Source organism: Chelonoidis abingdonii, chromosome 1 (genome assembly GCF_003597395.2).
Source record: "Chelonoidis abingdonii isolate Lonesome George chromosome 1, CheloAbing_2.0, whole genome shotgun sequence".
Taxonomy (NCBI): Eukaryota; Metazoa; Chordata; order Testudines; family Testudinidae; genus Chelonoidis; species Chelonoidis abingdonii.
In genome coordinates, this window is record NC_133769.1 from 96,394,054 (window position 1) to 96,409,352 (window position 15,299).

Consider the following 15,299-nt stretch of genomic DNA (forward strand, 5'->3'; position numbering starts at 1 on the left):
CCCTTCTCAATCTGCTGCTGCATGGGAAAGCTGAGAGCAGCAAAGACTCCCAAGCTGTTTTTCTGCAGACGGCACAGCATCAGTCCCTGCTGTTCACAACTGGAAGGGCTAGAAACAATGTTTATCATTTCAATGAAAGCTTAGATTCTATAGCAGTTATTGGCAGCCACCTGGGAAAGCCTCTTTTTCAAGCCAATTGCACATGGATCACTTACCACAGAAGCCTACCAGGTGGACTGCATCAGCTGTGTAACAGCATACAGCACTGCCACCCAGCAGTTCAGGGGAGGAGAGTCAGAGAAACCCCAGGTTTTATTTAAAAAAACCAAACATGAATTTTAGGGTGGCATAACCAATCTGGAATTTGCCCAGGGCACCTACTAACAGCTTATTCTTGCAAAATGTGCCACGGGGAATTCTGGAACCCATCCACGGTACAATTACAACTGAGGAAGGCAATCAGGTTACTAACATGGTTAACCCCCAACTCAGCTCGACACACTTCCATTTTGTGGTGCGGACAGGACCTTACAACAGTGTTCAATCATGCCAACTAAAACCCTGGAGGTGCCTTACAGATCACAGCACCCCAGAGGTGATACTATTGCCCCAGAACAGGTGACGCTTACTGAGACGTTTTTCTGAATGGTGCTGTTCCTTTGTGACATTTCAAGTCAGTCTGTGTGTAACTTGCCCCTTGAGCTAGTACCAGATTTGGGGAGAGCAGGACAAGGAGCCCTGCCAAGGACCCAATGAAAAGGGCAGCTACAAGCATCCTCATTCTGTCAGGGGAAGACAGTTCTGTTGCAACCTCTGCCCTTACCTGTGATGTGGAGCTGATGGAGCTTGTGATATGCCAGAGCTGCATCCCGAGCACTGGTCTTGGCCTCATCCTCAAAACCGGCAGCAGCCTCTCTTGCTCGCTGTCGCCGTGAAGTCCTCTTCAGTAGCCAGCGAACCAGCCCCAGCTTCTGCAGACTGTAGCGGATAACGTTCCAGGACAAGCTGCAGGCCAAGTCCAAGCGGGACGCAGGCAGCGCTCGGCCCAGAACTGACAGGCAGATCTGCAGATTTGATGCAGCAGCTGCAAAATCCCCCTGCAAACGCAATGGTGAATGGTTAAACAAAGACCATTTAAGCTGCTGAATGGGGCTGCATAGATAGCCCTTGAGACCACAGGGCTCTATTTACCCTCAGAACACGTACAGTCTGAGCAGAGGCAGCGCAAGCTACATCCATGCACCTCCACACCCATTTACACCCTATTCCCCTTCCAAGCCCTGGAACCCCACCTCCAGGAACCAGGAGAGTTAAGTCTCCATGGCCCAAACAATCTGACACCTCTCAGCTGAGTGCCAGTGTAGGGACTTGTCTACACTACTAAGTTTTGTCGGCAAAAGTTATGCTGCTTTAATTAAAATCGCTGTTGCATGTCCGCACTAGCTCCTATGTCGGCAGAGTGCATCCATGCTAGCAACTCTTGCATTGAGACAGAGCAGTGCACTATGGGTAGCTATCCCACTGTGCAACTAGCCACAGGGTGCTTTGGGAAGGGTTTACAATGCATCATGGGTCAGATACAGCATCACATGATGCAGGTTTCCCAATCCCATTATTCCAGGGAGATCCTAGTAGATTATCAGCCTCTTTTTCAACTGGTGTGTGTGGTGGGAGGGAGAGAAGAGTGGTGTGTCTGGGGCCATGGAGAGAGCAGGTTGACCGACCTACCCTGAGGAAGGGGGTGGGGGATACCCCTCCCCCACGTCAGCCCCCAGCTCTGCTCAGCACAGCACTCTCCCCCAAAGCAGCCCGCTCTGCCTGCCTGCTTATGGTTCTGAGATTCCCTCTGAGCTCTCCCACAGCCTCCTCAGCCCAGGAGCGGCATCCTGAGCAGCTCTGCGCGCTGAGGAATGTCATTGCTGCCTAGCACTGAGTGTGAATGAAGACTGAACTCCCCTCTCCCCCAGAGAGGCTGCCCTGCAAGGCAGGTGTGAGGCACGATGCCCGGGCTGTAGATGAGAGGCTCACAGCGCTGCTGTCTGTGCCGTACGTTTAGTTGTTTGATGTCTTGTGTAGACTGGTGTCCTTTACCTGGCACCAATTCTCTCCATGTTTTCCACTTCACACTGCCCAGGAAGGTTAACCCTAGAAATGCTGGCATTCTCCCAAGTGCCAACCATAGGGACCACCAAAGGATTCACTGGAGGAAGGGCAGGATTTGCTCTGCATAGTGAGGGGTTGCTTTACCCTTGCCAAATCCAGGTCAGCCTGCTTGCGATGCCGCCAAAACATTACAGATGAGCGGGAGTGCAGCCGGGTCACTGGCTCCCCATGAACAAGGAGCTTTATACACACGCTCAGGACAATTACACCATTCATCAGCCACAGCAGCAAAGTGGGCATCATCCAGCCAAACCAGCCGCCAGCACCTGGCAGAAAGAGAAATACAGAAAAGTCAGCCTGGATAGCACAAGCTCAGCAGGCAACATGTCACTGTGACCCCATTTAACATGTCCTGAATCTTGGAAAGCTTTGATTTTCTTCAACTGACTGTAGTTATTGATTTCTTGACATCTGAACACTGATGTAGAAGCTTGCAACCTTAAAATAATCTCATTTCACAAAATTAAATTAAAAAACGCTAAACTTTCCCTTGAGGGGAGATCAGCGCAAGTGGCTCTAGTGAAGAACTGGGCATCCCAAGATGCTTGATGCCTGGAAGGGACACAGTAAGATATTAATTAAATGCACAAAGGTAAGCTAGTGCAGCATGAAGGCTGCATAGTTACAAGTCAGGAAACTGCAGAGGTCACTATAGACTTCCTGGTCCTTGTTAAAAGTGTAATTTAACACATCTGTGCAGGCTGTTTAACACACCCCATAAACCACACAGTCTGGGAAGCACGGCCAAGTTAACATTGTGGCAGGAGCCATGATTTCTGCAGTGATTTTCACAAATGACTTGATTTGTAAATTATGAAAAATGACCAGAGAAACAGCTCTTTGAACTTCATTAGAAAGTTCACCCTTACGGAAATAGAAAAAAGTGACCTAGTTTAAAGCTCCACAGCATCTGTCCAACCAGGTTAGCTTGTGGTGATGGGCTATGTATAGCTACCTTCTGGTAGCCCACTGGATTTGATTTTACCACCCCTAGTTTTCCTCTTGTAAGTACTAATCATGCCAAAGCATCTCACTAGTCTATTCAGGTATCTGACCTTCCCCTCTGCCGTGGTTCTAGCTCACTACTACAATACTTTGTAAACAAAGGAGGCTGGATGCACTCCGAAAGTCTGTTTTTAAAAGGTTACCTGACTCGATGGCCAGCACATTCCTTCCAGAGCCATGGTGTGCAGCGCTGTTTGACTCGGGCATCCCTCGGCCCTCCAGGAGGGATGTCAGAGGGTTGAAGGAGAGGCAGAGGAATGTGAGAGCACACAGAAGTATTCGAGAGCGATCCACCATGCCAAGGGCCACAGGGGGAGAGTCGGGTTCGGCTTTAACCTTCACAAAGGGCAGGGATGGAGAGGAAGAGCGGGAAGAGACAACTTTTAACACACTGTAAAACAGCAACTGGGTGTGTATGCACATACGCATGATGGGGAGAGCATGAGTTTCAACATAGATTCATAGACTCTAGGACTAGAAGGGACCTCAAGAGGTCATCGAGTCCAGTCCCCTGCCCTCATGGCAGGACCAAATACTGTCTAGACCATCCCTGATAGACATTTATCTAACCTACTCTTAAATATCTCCAGACCATGGAGTCCACGAAACCTCCCTAGGCAATTATTCCGGTCAACCACCCTGACAGTTAGGAACTTTTCCTAATGTCCAACCTAAATCTCCCTGCTGCAGTTTAAGGCCCATGCTCTCTTGTTCTATCATAAGATAAGGTGAACAATGTTTTCTCCCCCTCCTCTATGACACCCTTTTAGAACCCTGAAATTGCTATCATGTCCCCTCTAGTCTTCTCTTTTCCAAACTAATAAACCCTCATTCCTTTACAAGCCTATCTTTCATAGTCATGTTTCTACGGATCCTTTACTCATTGCTTGTTGCTCTTCTTACTGGACCCTCTCCAATTTTCCCCTCCATTTTACATCGCAGTGCTCCATTAACTGGACACTTATGCTCGTTGGCCCTAACCAGCACATGTGCTAGAGCGAAGAGGTATGAACTTCTCGTGGTGCTGTATACCAATACAACCTAGTTATGCCATCTCAGAATATGTTTCGTTTTATTTTGAAGTACAGTATAAACACTGTGACTCATATTTAGCGTTTGTGGTCCACTACTACTCAGGATCTGCTTTCTGCCAGTCCTCCTTCCTAGACGGTTCTGCTTCCTCCGGTCTGTGATGTGTGAACTGATCTGTTCCTCCTAACAGTGTACTTTGCCTTGTCTTATTGACTTCTCACGGTTTGACTCTCAGACATTTTCTCAATTTGTCCAGATCTTTTGCCTGTCACGCCAAAGCAGTTGCACCTCCACACGTTTGGTTATCGTTCACCCAACCTTAATAAGATACTGTTCTATTTGCCAACATCTAATCGTTTTCCAGATATTGATACAGAGCTGTGCAAACGACCCCTGTGTGACACCCACTCCTGGTTAGAACCCGTATTCCCTGCGTTGACTATGGAAGCTGGGTGTCGTCCAGGTGTGAGGTATCCTCCCGCTGCTGGGGGCGTACTGTCTCCTGGTTAGCTCCCAGGTTGCGCCCGCTCTTTTTTCCGTAGGGCCTCGATCCTATGACTTTAAGAATTGTATCGTACTTAGTTACTTGACACTGGAATCTGTCTCGATTGGCGTGGTGTGTGGTTTGAGTGTCCCGTTAGTCAAATGCCTACCTCAACAGTCCATAGTATACCACATGTTCAGTCTCTCGCTTTCCGCTTGATCCATATGGTGTCCTTATCCGTATCAAAGGGCAAGCTATCATTGTTTGAACGGATTTGCTTTACACATCCTGCTGTAGCCCTATCACCGTACCACCTTCCAGTTTGCAGATGATTTCTTAGTACTTCTCCTTATCTCCTGCCACAGAGTTTAAACTAACTGGTCTGTATTCTGTTATTTATTTCCCTTTTTATTAGATGGGCACTATATTGCCCTTTTCCATCTCTTCTTTATATCTCTCCCATTCCGAGTGACTTCCAAGAAAATAGCTTGAGGCTCAGATACCTCCTTCTATATAACTCCTTGAGAATATTCTAGGATGCAATTTTCTCAGCCTCTTGTGCTTGCAAGTATACAACTTTTCTAAGTGTATTCTACTTGCCTCTCTTTCTGTATCTTCTAAACCTACCCCCATTCCATCTGGACACACTATGTTAGCATTCACTTCAGACTTCGCAGTGAAGACCGACAAAGAATCCATTAAGCCTCCTGCCATTTGCCAAGTTTCCCTGTTCTGTTTTTCCCTCCTCACTGACAGATGGCTAATCCCGTTCCTTCCTTCTTGGTTCTCATGTATTGATAAAAGCCTTCTTGTGTCCCTTTTTCCCATAGCTAGTTTGAGCTCATTTTGTGCCTTTCGCTTCTAATCTTGCCCTGCATCCGGTGGTTATTTGCCTATATTCATTGCCTTTGTAATCTGAGCCTAGTTCCATTTTTATATGAACTCCTTTATTCTTTAGATCATGCAAGATCTTGGTTAACCAAAGGTGGTCTTTGCCACATTTTCATCTTCCTTACCCATCGAATGCTTGCCTTTGGGCTCTTCAATAGTGTCCCTTTAGGACTCCTCTCGTCCTCAGCTGTTTTTCCTCAGTCGTGATTCCCACGGACCTTTATCTATCAGTCTGGCTGAGCGTTCCAAAATCGGCCTCCTGAATCCATTGTCTCTATTTGCTACTCCCTTCCTTAGATTGCAACCCCTATAGTTTCTGATCACTTTCACCCAAGCTTCCTTCTACTTTCAAATTCTCAACGAGTTCCTCCCTATTTGTTAAAATCAAGTCTAGAACAGCTTCCCCCCTAGTAGCTTTTTCAACTTTCTGAAATATTTGACTAATGCCACCAAGAACTCTGGGGCAGTCTTTCCTGGCTCAGTAAGAGGGGCCTGGAGCAGCACAGTGACTAACCTTCACTCTGGCCCCCATCATTTCAGTTTCTTGGATTCTTATTTTAGGCCAGCACTAAGCTTCCATCAAAACCACAAGTAGCCACCTTGACCACCTTGACTGTGATGCCTGTCCCTGTATCTGATAATAACTAGGCAGGTGGTGAGTTAATATTGCAACTACTCATGGGCTTATTGCCTGTAGAAATCAGGCACACGACTAGTTTGTGTAAATACATGCTACTACTATTAACCCATCCTCCCTTCCTTTATCTCCTATTTCATCCATGCCATGCCTCTTGTCTTCAAGACTAAAACTCTTTGAGGCAGGGTCTTTTACTACATATATATCTGTACAGAGCTTAGCATGACGCAGCCTGGCTTGGTTGGAGCCTGTATGCACCATTGCAATACAAACAAACAAGAGCAAACACTTGGCGCTCCCCCTGAAGTAGAGCCCTTTTAGGTGAGAGTCATGTCCCATCCAGGGAGAGTATCTGCTTTTCCTCCCACACCATTCCTTGCCCTACAGAACCTCTCTGTTCCCTGCAGCCCTACCCTTCAGAGCTCTGTCAGCACTGCGCCTGAACGACAAGCAGTTGGCACTGTTAAGACTCACAAGGATCTAAAGTCCTGGCCATGACGTACTCCTGGAGAGACTACCCACCTTGCTCTCCTTTTAACTATGATTACCTTTGCATCATCCAGGAGCGGGCTTCCCGGCTCAGAGTCAATGGAATAGGGGGAGAAGCCCTCCTGGGACCCTGAGTCAGAGGCTGGGGGAGACATCAAGAGAATGTTTTGGTTGAAGTCATCCATCTTCAGGTCCACATCGTTGTCCACGAGACTGCTTAGGTCAATGCCCTTCAGCAGCTCTGCAAAGACCAGAGATTCCATTTACTATACACCTCTCGACCATGCCCTGTTCCCTGCCCACTCTGCTCAGCTGGCCACAGAGATATGGGCCAACACGGATGTGATTTCACATGCAATCTTTCACCACTGGCACAAATGGGCAGGACGAAGCATATGCTCCTGCTTCCTGACCCACACCTACCTGGCTCTGATAACTTACTGTTTTTCTGATTAGCCAGCTTCAGAACCATGTTCTCCTGTCTCAGCTTATGGTTGACCTGCTGTAGGTATTTAATGTAATCAATAGCCTTCCTCAGTACTCCAGATTTGTGCATCTGCACGGAAGCAATACATATGGAAAGCAGTTTATAAGGGCAATCACATAACCAGATGCCCATCCACCCTAAGCAGTGCCACCCTCTTCACCATGTGATATACAGAGAGGGTGGGAAAATGACCATCCAGTAGCACCAACACAGCCACTGAAAGTGTCAGCGCTGAGGTCAGGAAAGATTAACACTTTGAAAAGTGCAGAGTGGCTTGCTAACTAGAGGGTGAGTTACTGTGTCTGGGAACCACAGGGGTGAATATTTATTGGAAACAAACATTACAAACAAACAGTTTAAGAACCCCAACCAGAGTAACAGAATTCAGGTCTAGCCTTACCAGAAAAGACAAGTGAACAGCTAATAAGTAAAAGGGGCTCTTTTCAGGAGGAACATGCTTTTAGGGGTTAACACGACAACCATTTCTCACTCTTCCACTGGCTCACTAAGAGATCCTGAGCCAGTCTCGTAACTTCTTCGTGCCTCAGATTTCCTAACATACCTTCATTTGTAGAGTGAAAACATTTGCCTCCTAGGGGATGCTGCTAGGTTTACCTTGTAAAGAACATGTAGCTGCTCGGACACAAAGAGCTATGGAAGCACTGTGTATCGCCTGGTTTTTCAAAAATCAAGTTTCCCATTTCCCCAGGCAACAGCTGATGACCTCACTAACACCAGAAGCAATGTTAAGAATTGCAGCTCCCTGATTTGCAACAGTGATGTCAGCAAATAGCATGAATGAAAGGGCACAACCCTGAACTCAGGTCTTGTTACAGTTGCAAAGCCTTTCACAGCACACTTTCAGCATCCGAACCAATAGTAGTTCTCACAAACTAAAGCAACAAGGAATCAAATTGCCCAGTTCCGTGTAAAAATAGTTTTATATTTCTACAACTTTCATTCCAAAGCTCTTTTGAGACAGTTTATAGGATTCATTTACCTATCATGGAACTACAGCCACTTCCAGGCAGCTGCTTAACAGCACAGTACAGTTAAGAAAGGAAGCAAAGAATACCCTATTGAAACTACTAGGGAACGGTGTAACACTAGTTAACCAGGTTGGAATTTGACCAGAGAGTTATTTAACATAACTCTTACAAAAGGCCCAGAGGATCTTTAACCACCAAGACAGGTTAGGTCACGTGTTGTTACCTCAGTCTCCAGCAACACTGCCTCTAGCATCACCGTGGAACACTGAGCCAGAAGTATTCTTATTCATGTGTTTTCCTTGGCAGTCTACCATCCCAATTAAATAATAATTATTAAAGACTACTACTAATAGCTTGCACCAGCTAAGGTCTCACCAAGGAAGCAGTCAGGCAGGATTCTTCTTATCTAATATATCTGGAGGTGAGAAGGCTGCAGACCACACAAGCTTAATGACAGCAGCTTTCATCTCTTTACCTTAGCATCTGTTCCCATGACCAAGTCCTTCAGCTCAATGATCTTGTCATTTATAGATGACCGATAACGCTTCTCAATGATATTATGGGTCGTCCTCCTCTCTCCTTCTTTTGGCGGTTCCAGCTGCTTGACCCCACCAGGCACCTGTTTGATGGGCATCTTTTCCTGTCCCATCACCATGGGCATCGTGGTCAAAATGGTCCCATTGCTGCCAACCAAGGTCTAAAAAGGCAGAGAACACACAGCATTACTAGTAACAGCCAAGTTACACACGATATGTATGCCACATGAGAAAAAGGAGTCTGAAAAATGAAGTGTGGAATTAGGAAATAAAAGGGTTACAGAGACCAAGGAAATACACCTCCTCACTCAATACACACCCCCTCACCTCAATACACACCCCAAGTCAAGGATAAGACATTAGTAGAGCAATGCCATCAGCCAATGTCAACATCTATATGGAGCGAAAGTACTTCATTCTCCAGGACTGCTGACCTAAGACTTTTCACCAGTGTTGAGTCACTCATTTGAACATGTGAAAAACAAACCCAGGATCCTGCTCGCTCCCAAAATCCTTTGTACTAACCAATGGATCTCCAAAGCTACCTTTATACAATGAGAAAGAAAGCTCTTTGAGAATCCGTTTATGGGAAAGTGAAAAAAATGCATAATTCCACCAGCTAACAAGTATTGCCCAAGGCTTCTATTCTACTACCTCTTCAAATCTTTGTGCTGCTTGGCCAGATGGTCTTTGCAAGCTAGGATAGCAACTCCTTTTTTAAAAGGGAGCCAATATTTTGACAATTCTATTTACAGTTTGCTCACAGCTACCCAATAAGCCTAGCTACCATGCCAGAATAAGCCAATGGTTAATCTAGGCTTGTAAATTTGTCTCCAACTGTGGATGCTTTGGGAGAAAAAGAAACCCTCTCATCATGAACCAGTCTATGCAATACTAGAACCTTTCCAGGAGATTTTCTTTGAGAGTCAGTGATCTGTTTATGCCATGAAGCATGCCTGACAGTTCCCGTAATCACTATTACAGTTAAGTGTCACTGAGGATGCTGTTTATATAGACATGTGTTTTTTAAATTTACCATGCCATCTTCCTCAATAATATCTAGTAGTAGCAAGTTTCAGAGAGTATGCATTAAGGTTTCTTTGAGCTATTTTAAGTTTGCTACCTTGTAATTATGAGTGTTCTCCTGTTCCAATTAGCTTTAAAATGGCAGTGGATTATCAGGTCACGTTCCTCTCTGGCTAATGCAGCAAAAAGGTAAACAGGAGTCTACCCTTGGTCTTTGCTCTCTGGTCAGCAGACAATACCAAAAGTGCACAAACTACGTATGTAGCCTTGGTGGAAGAGAGAGGCTATTCCTCATCTCGGGCATGACCAGGGCAGCACTCCAACTCCCTCCCATTGTCACTCATGGAGAACACCAAAACACTTAACGAAAGAGAGGCAACAACTTAGAGGAAAGGTTCATACCGGTACCTGCAGCGCCGCTGTCTGAATAGGGGTGGTCAGCGTAGTCAGGGCTGGATTATGAACTGCAGCCATAACTGGATTACCATCTGCCTTCAAAGTTGTCAAGACAAGAGAATCTGTCTTTATGATCTGAGGCTGGACCAGGACCTAGGGATTACAGAATATGGGAACACAGCAGGTGAACATCAGGAAATACAGCTCTATCTCCAGTACCCACAAATCTGTCACATAACAGACCTATCCGACTGCATAAAGAGTTGGTAAGTAGCAAAAGCCCAAGGTCTGGAAACCCTATTTCCCTCACCCCACACCACCAGAACTTTCTCCGAATGTCAGAAGTCAACGCAAACTCCACAATGAGACAACCTGTACGCAAGGCTGGAAGACGGGAAAGGAAGGAACAAGACAGACATGACTTGAAAACCAGTGGCTATTTCTATGGGGAAATTAACATGCAAAACTAAAAGGATAGGTTTAAGTCTCCCCTCTGCAGTGGCTGCACCTATAACTGGCTCCCCTGAGAACATACCCTATTTAACTGGAGTGAGCACTCAGTACTTAATAGGGCTAGACAGCCTCTGGCAGCCATTCAAATGCTGGTTTGAACGCAGCACTGCTGGTGGTATTATAGATCACCAAGTCAGGAGAATGCAATGGTGGTGGTGAACAAACAGAAATCTCCAAAACACAAGCCTGACAGTAATAGAGGTCTTTTCCAATATATGTCTGGGTAGTTAAAAGTAATACAGCAACACACAAAATCTCTAGTAAGCTCCTGGAACTTACTAGGGACAACTTTTTATTTCAGAAAATGGAGGACATAGCAGGGGCACCCATTTTAGATTCGATTCTCGGCAACAGGGAAGGTTTGATTGTGGGGCTAAAGGTGGAAGGTAATTTGGATGAAAAGTGATCATGAAATGAGAGATTCATGAGTCTAAGGAAAGGAAGGAATGACAGCAGCAGAACAAGAACAATGGACTTGAAAGAAGCAGATTTTAACAAACTCAGAACTGTTAGGTAAGGTCCCATGGGAAGACAATCTAAGGGACAAAGGAGTTCAAATGATACAGCAGTTTTTCAAGGAGACAATATTTAAGTCACAACTGCAAACTATCCCAATGCAAAGGAAAGATAGGAAGAATAGTGAGAGGCCAATATGGCCCACCAGGAGCTCTTTAATTACCTGAAAAATCAAAGAGGAATCCTAAAAAATCTGGAAACGTGGACAAAGTGCTAAGGAAGAGTACAAAGAAAGTACAGGCATGTAGAGAGAAAATCAGAATGGTCAAGGCACAAAATGAATTCCACTAGCAAGGAACATAAAAGGCAGTAAGAAGAGGTTCTTCAGACACAGTAGGAGCAAGAGAAAGGAAAATATAGGTCCTCTTCTTAACAGGGAAGGAGAGCTAATAAGTGATGACACCAAGAAAGCGGAGGAGTTTAATGTCTATTTTGCTTCAATCTTCACTAAAAAGTTAATGGTGAACAGATACTCAACATAATATTGACAACAAGGGGGGAGGAAAGCAAGCCAAAATAGAGAAAGAACAGGCTCAAGAATATTTAGACAAGTTAGAAGTGTTGAAGTCAGCAGGGCCTGATGAAATTCATCCTACTGTCCTTAAGGAACTAGCTGAATCAATTTCTGAACAGTTACCAACCATCTCCAAGAATTCATGGAGCATGAGTGAGACCCCAGTCAACTGAAGAAGGACAAACATAGTACCTATCATTAAAAAGATGAACAAAAAGGTCTTGGGGAATTATAAACCAATCAGCCTAACTGATCCCTGGCAAGATCTAGAACAAGTTATTAAATAATCACTGTGTAAGCATCTAAAGGACAATAGGGTTGTAAGTATACCCAGCATGGATTTGTGAAGAACAAATCATGCCAAATCAACCTAATTTCCTTCTTTGACAGGGTTACTGGACTAAGAGATAGGGGAAAACTGTAGACATGGTATGGCTTGTTTTAGTAAGGCATTTGACACAGTCCAACATTACATTCTCATGAGCAAACTAGGGAAAACTACTCTAATGTGGGCACACAACTGGTTGTAAGACTGTACTCAGAAAGTAATTATCAACCATTTGGTGGGAAAATAAAGAGGTGCACCTACTGGGGTCCCACAGGGGTCAGTCCTGAGTCCAATACAATTCAGTATTTTCAATTAATGACTTGGATAATGGTGTAGAAAGTACACATCTAAAATCTGCAGATGACACCAAGGTGGAAATGGTTGCAAATGCTTTTGGCATACAGGATTAGAGTTCAAAACAACCCTGACAAATTAGATAACTGTTTTGAAATCAACAAGATGAAATTCAATAAAAACAAGTGCAATTATTATATTGAAGGAAAATATCAAATGCACAGCTACTGGGTGGTAGTACATCTGATAAGGATCTGGACGGTATAATGGATCACATAATGGAATAGGAGTCAACAATGTGGTGCAGTTGTGAAAAAGTCTAATAGCATTAGGTAACTGTTCTGCTCTACTTGGCAGTGGTGAGGTCTCAGCTTGAGTACTGCGTCCAGCTCTGGATGCCATACTTGAGGAAAGATGTGGACAAAGTCCAGAGGAGAGCAACAAAAATGATAAGGCTTAGAAAACTTGACCTATGAGGAAAGGTTCAAAAACTGGGCATGTTTAGTCTTGAGAAAAGATGACTGAGGAGATCCTGATAACAGCCTTCAAGTAAGTTAAGTGCTGTTATAAAGAGGATGGTGGTCAATTGTTCTCCATGTCCTCTGAAAGTAGGACAAGTAGGAATGGGCTTAATCTGCAGCAAGGGAGATTTACATCAGATACTAAGAAAAACTTTCTAACTATAAGGGTAATTAAGCTCTGTAATAGGCTTCCAAGGGAGGCTGTGGAATCCCCATCATGGGAAGTTTAAGAACAGGTTGTACAGATACCTGTCCAGGATGGGCTAGATGTACTTGGTCCTGCAGCGGGCTGGACTCAAGGACCTCATGAGGTCTCTTCCAGCCCTACATTTCTAGGATTCCATCACTCTCACCTATGGCCTGAAAATTAAGGTCAGGTTTTACCTCATTTGGCTGAAATAATCAGTTACCCCAAACTTCACTCAAACTGAAGCCAACGGTAAAGGCTCGTTACCCTTTACCCTAAAATATTCTTCCTTTCTTTTCCATTTTTGCAGCTACTTCACCATTCCTGATCTTGGGTGGGACAATAAGGGACACGTTACTGTTTTGCTTAACCTCAGTAATCTCTTTCATACAGAGTGCATACCCTACGGTGAAGCACTTCACATAATAGCAAAGGGAGAAAACAGATCCCTTTACTCTTGTGGGTATATTTTCAAAAGAGATTTGATAGGAGATGAAGCAGCAGAGAAATACTGGATGATGTTCCACATGGCACACGTTCACAGTGGAAAACGCTCTAATAGCTGCATTGGTGAAATTCTAACAAGAATAGAAAAAGCACACAGGTTATTGGCAGCCTAACTAAAGTAGGAACAATTAGAAATCTACCATAAAGACTGCTAGCACGAGATTTCCAGTCTGGTTTGGCCGATCAAAGCAACTTAGGCCCCATCTACACGACGCGTGAAATTCGATTTTAGATACGCAATTTCAGCTACAGGAATAGCGTAGCTGAAATCGAATATCTAAAATCGAGTTACTCACCCGTCTTCACCGCGCCGAATCGATGTGCGGGCTCGCAAAGTCGGAATCCGGACCCGCTTTGTTTGGTGGTTCCGGAATCGATGTAAGCGCGCTCTGGGTTCGATATACCGTCAGACGAGAACGCGTATATCGACCAGAGCTTGTCGATTTTAACCGTCGCGAAATGGCGTCGTATAGACGTGCCCTTAGACACACAGGATAAGTATAACATCAGTCAAACTTCTGATGCTTAGTCAAACAGAAACTTTGAGTTTGCCCAGTGCTACCATTTAATCGTGCTACTGTATATGACAGATAGTCATTAGAATCATAGAATATCAGATTGAATACCTCAGGAGGCATCTAGTCCAACCCTCTGCTCAAAGCAGCCAAATCCCCAAATAAAAATTTTTTCAAATTTCCCCAAAGCCAGGGCTTTGTCAAACTGACCTTAGAAACTCTAAGGAAGGAGATCCACCAATTTCCCTAGGTAACCATTCCAGTGCTTCACTACTTCCTAGTGAAAAGGTTTTCCCTAATATCCAACCTAAACCTCCCCCACTGCAACTTGAGACCATTACTCCTTGTTCTATCATCGGGTACCACTGAGAACAGTCTAGATCCATTCTCTTTGGAACCCTCTTTCAGGTAGTTGAAAGCAGCTATCAAATCCCCCCTCATTCTCTTCTGCAGACTAAACAATCCCAGTTCCCTCAGCCTCTCCTCATAAGTCATGTGCTTCAAACCCCCTAATCATTTTTGTTGCCCTCCACTGGGCTCCTTCCAATTTTTCCACATCCTTCTTGCAGTGTGGCGCCCAAAACTAGACAGTACTCCAGATGAGGCCTCACCAATGTCAAAGAGAGGAATGATCACATCCCTCGATCTGCTGGCAATGCCCCTACTTATACAGCCCAAAATGCTGTTAGCCTTCTTGGCAACAAGGGCACACTGTCAACTCATATCCAGCTTCTCATCCACTGTAACACCTAGGTCCTTTTCTGCAGAACTGCTGTCTAGCCATTTGGTCCCTGGTCTGTAGCAGTGCATAGGATTCTTCCATTCTAAGTGCAGGACTCTGCACTTGCCCTTGTTGAACCTCAGATTTCTTTTGGCCCAGTCCTCTAACTTGTTTAGGTCCCTTTGTATCCTATCCCTGCCCTCCAGCAAATCTACCACTCCTCCCAGTTTAGTGTCATCGGCAAACCTGCTGAGGGTGAAGTCCAAAACATTCGAAGTGGTATGTTCATAGTAAGGAGCAATTTTGCCTGGGTTAAATAAAGCAAGAGTTTTTGGAAAGTAGAAAGATTTGTTACAATCACTTTCCACACCCAACAAGTCAGGATCTCCGAGTAAACCCAGCACCAATCAAGCAACTAAGCCTCAGCCAGCCCCATCCACCACACCCCATTCCTGGATCAGTCAAGCAACTAAGCCGGCTTCTATAATATCGCCCCCGATGGATAGGGCCAGCTCCAGCTTTTTTGCTGCCCCAATTGGCAAAGTGGA

At 45.0% G+C, this 15,299-nt stretch overlaps 1 protein-coding gene across 4 annotated transcripts in view; it reads right to left on the reverse strand.

Annotated features, from left to right (window-relative positions):
* Positions 1-15,299, reverse strand: part of SREBF2 (sterol regulatory element binding transcription factor 2) — a 38,405-nt gene that overhangs the window by 15,262 nt on the left and 7,844 nt on the right. For 2 of the 4 annotated variants that reach the window (XM_032787119.2, XM_032787107.2), the window contains exons 4-10: positions 10,148-10,288; positions 8,653-8,874; positions 7,143-7,257; positions 6,761-6,942; positions 3,312-3,504; positions 2,248-2,429; positions 824-1,097 (exon numbers count right to left, since the gene is read on the reverse strand). In XM_032787119.2, coding sequence (XP_032643010.1) covers positions 824-1,097; positions 2,248-2,429; positions 3,312-3,504; positions 6,761-6,942; positions 7,143-7,257; positions 8,653-8,874; positions 10,148-10,288 — 1,309 coding nt within the window. Of the gene's footprint in view, positions 1-823; positions 1,098-2,247; positions 2,430-3,311; positions 3,505-6,760; positions 6,943-7,142; positions 7,258-8,652; positions 8,875-10,141; positions 10,289-15,299 lie in introns of all 4 variants that reach the window. The other 2 variants (XM_032787113.2, XM_032787105.2) reach the window with 1 other exon arrangement.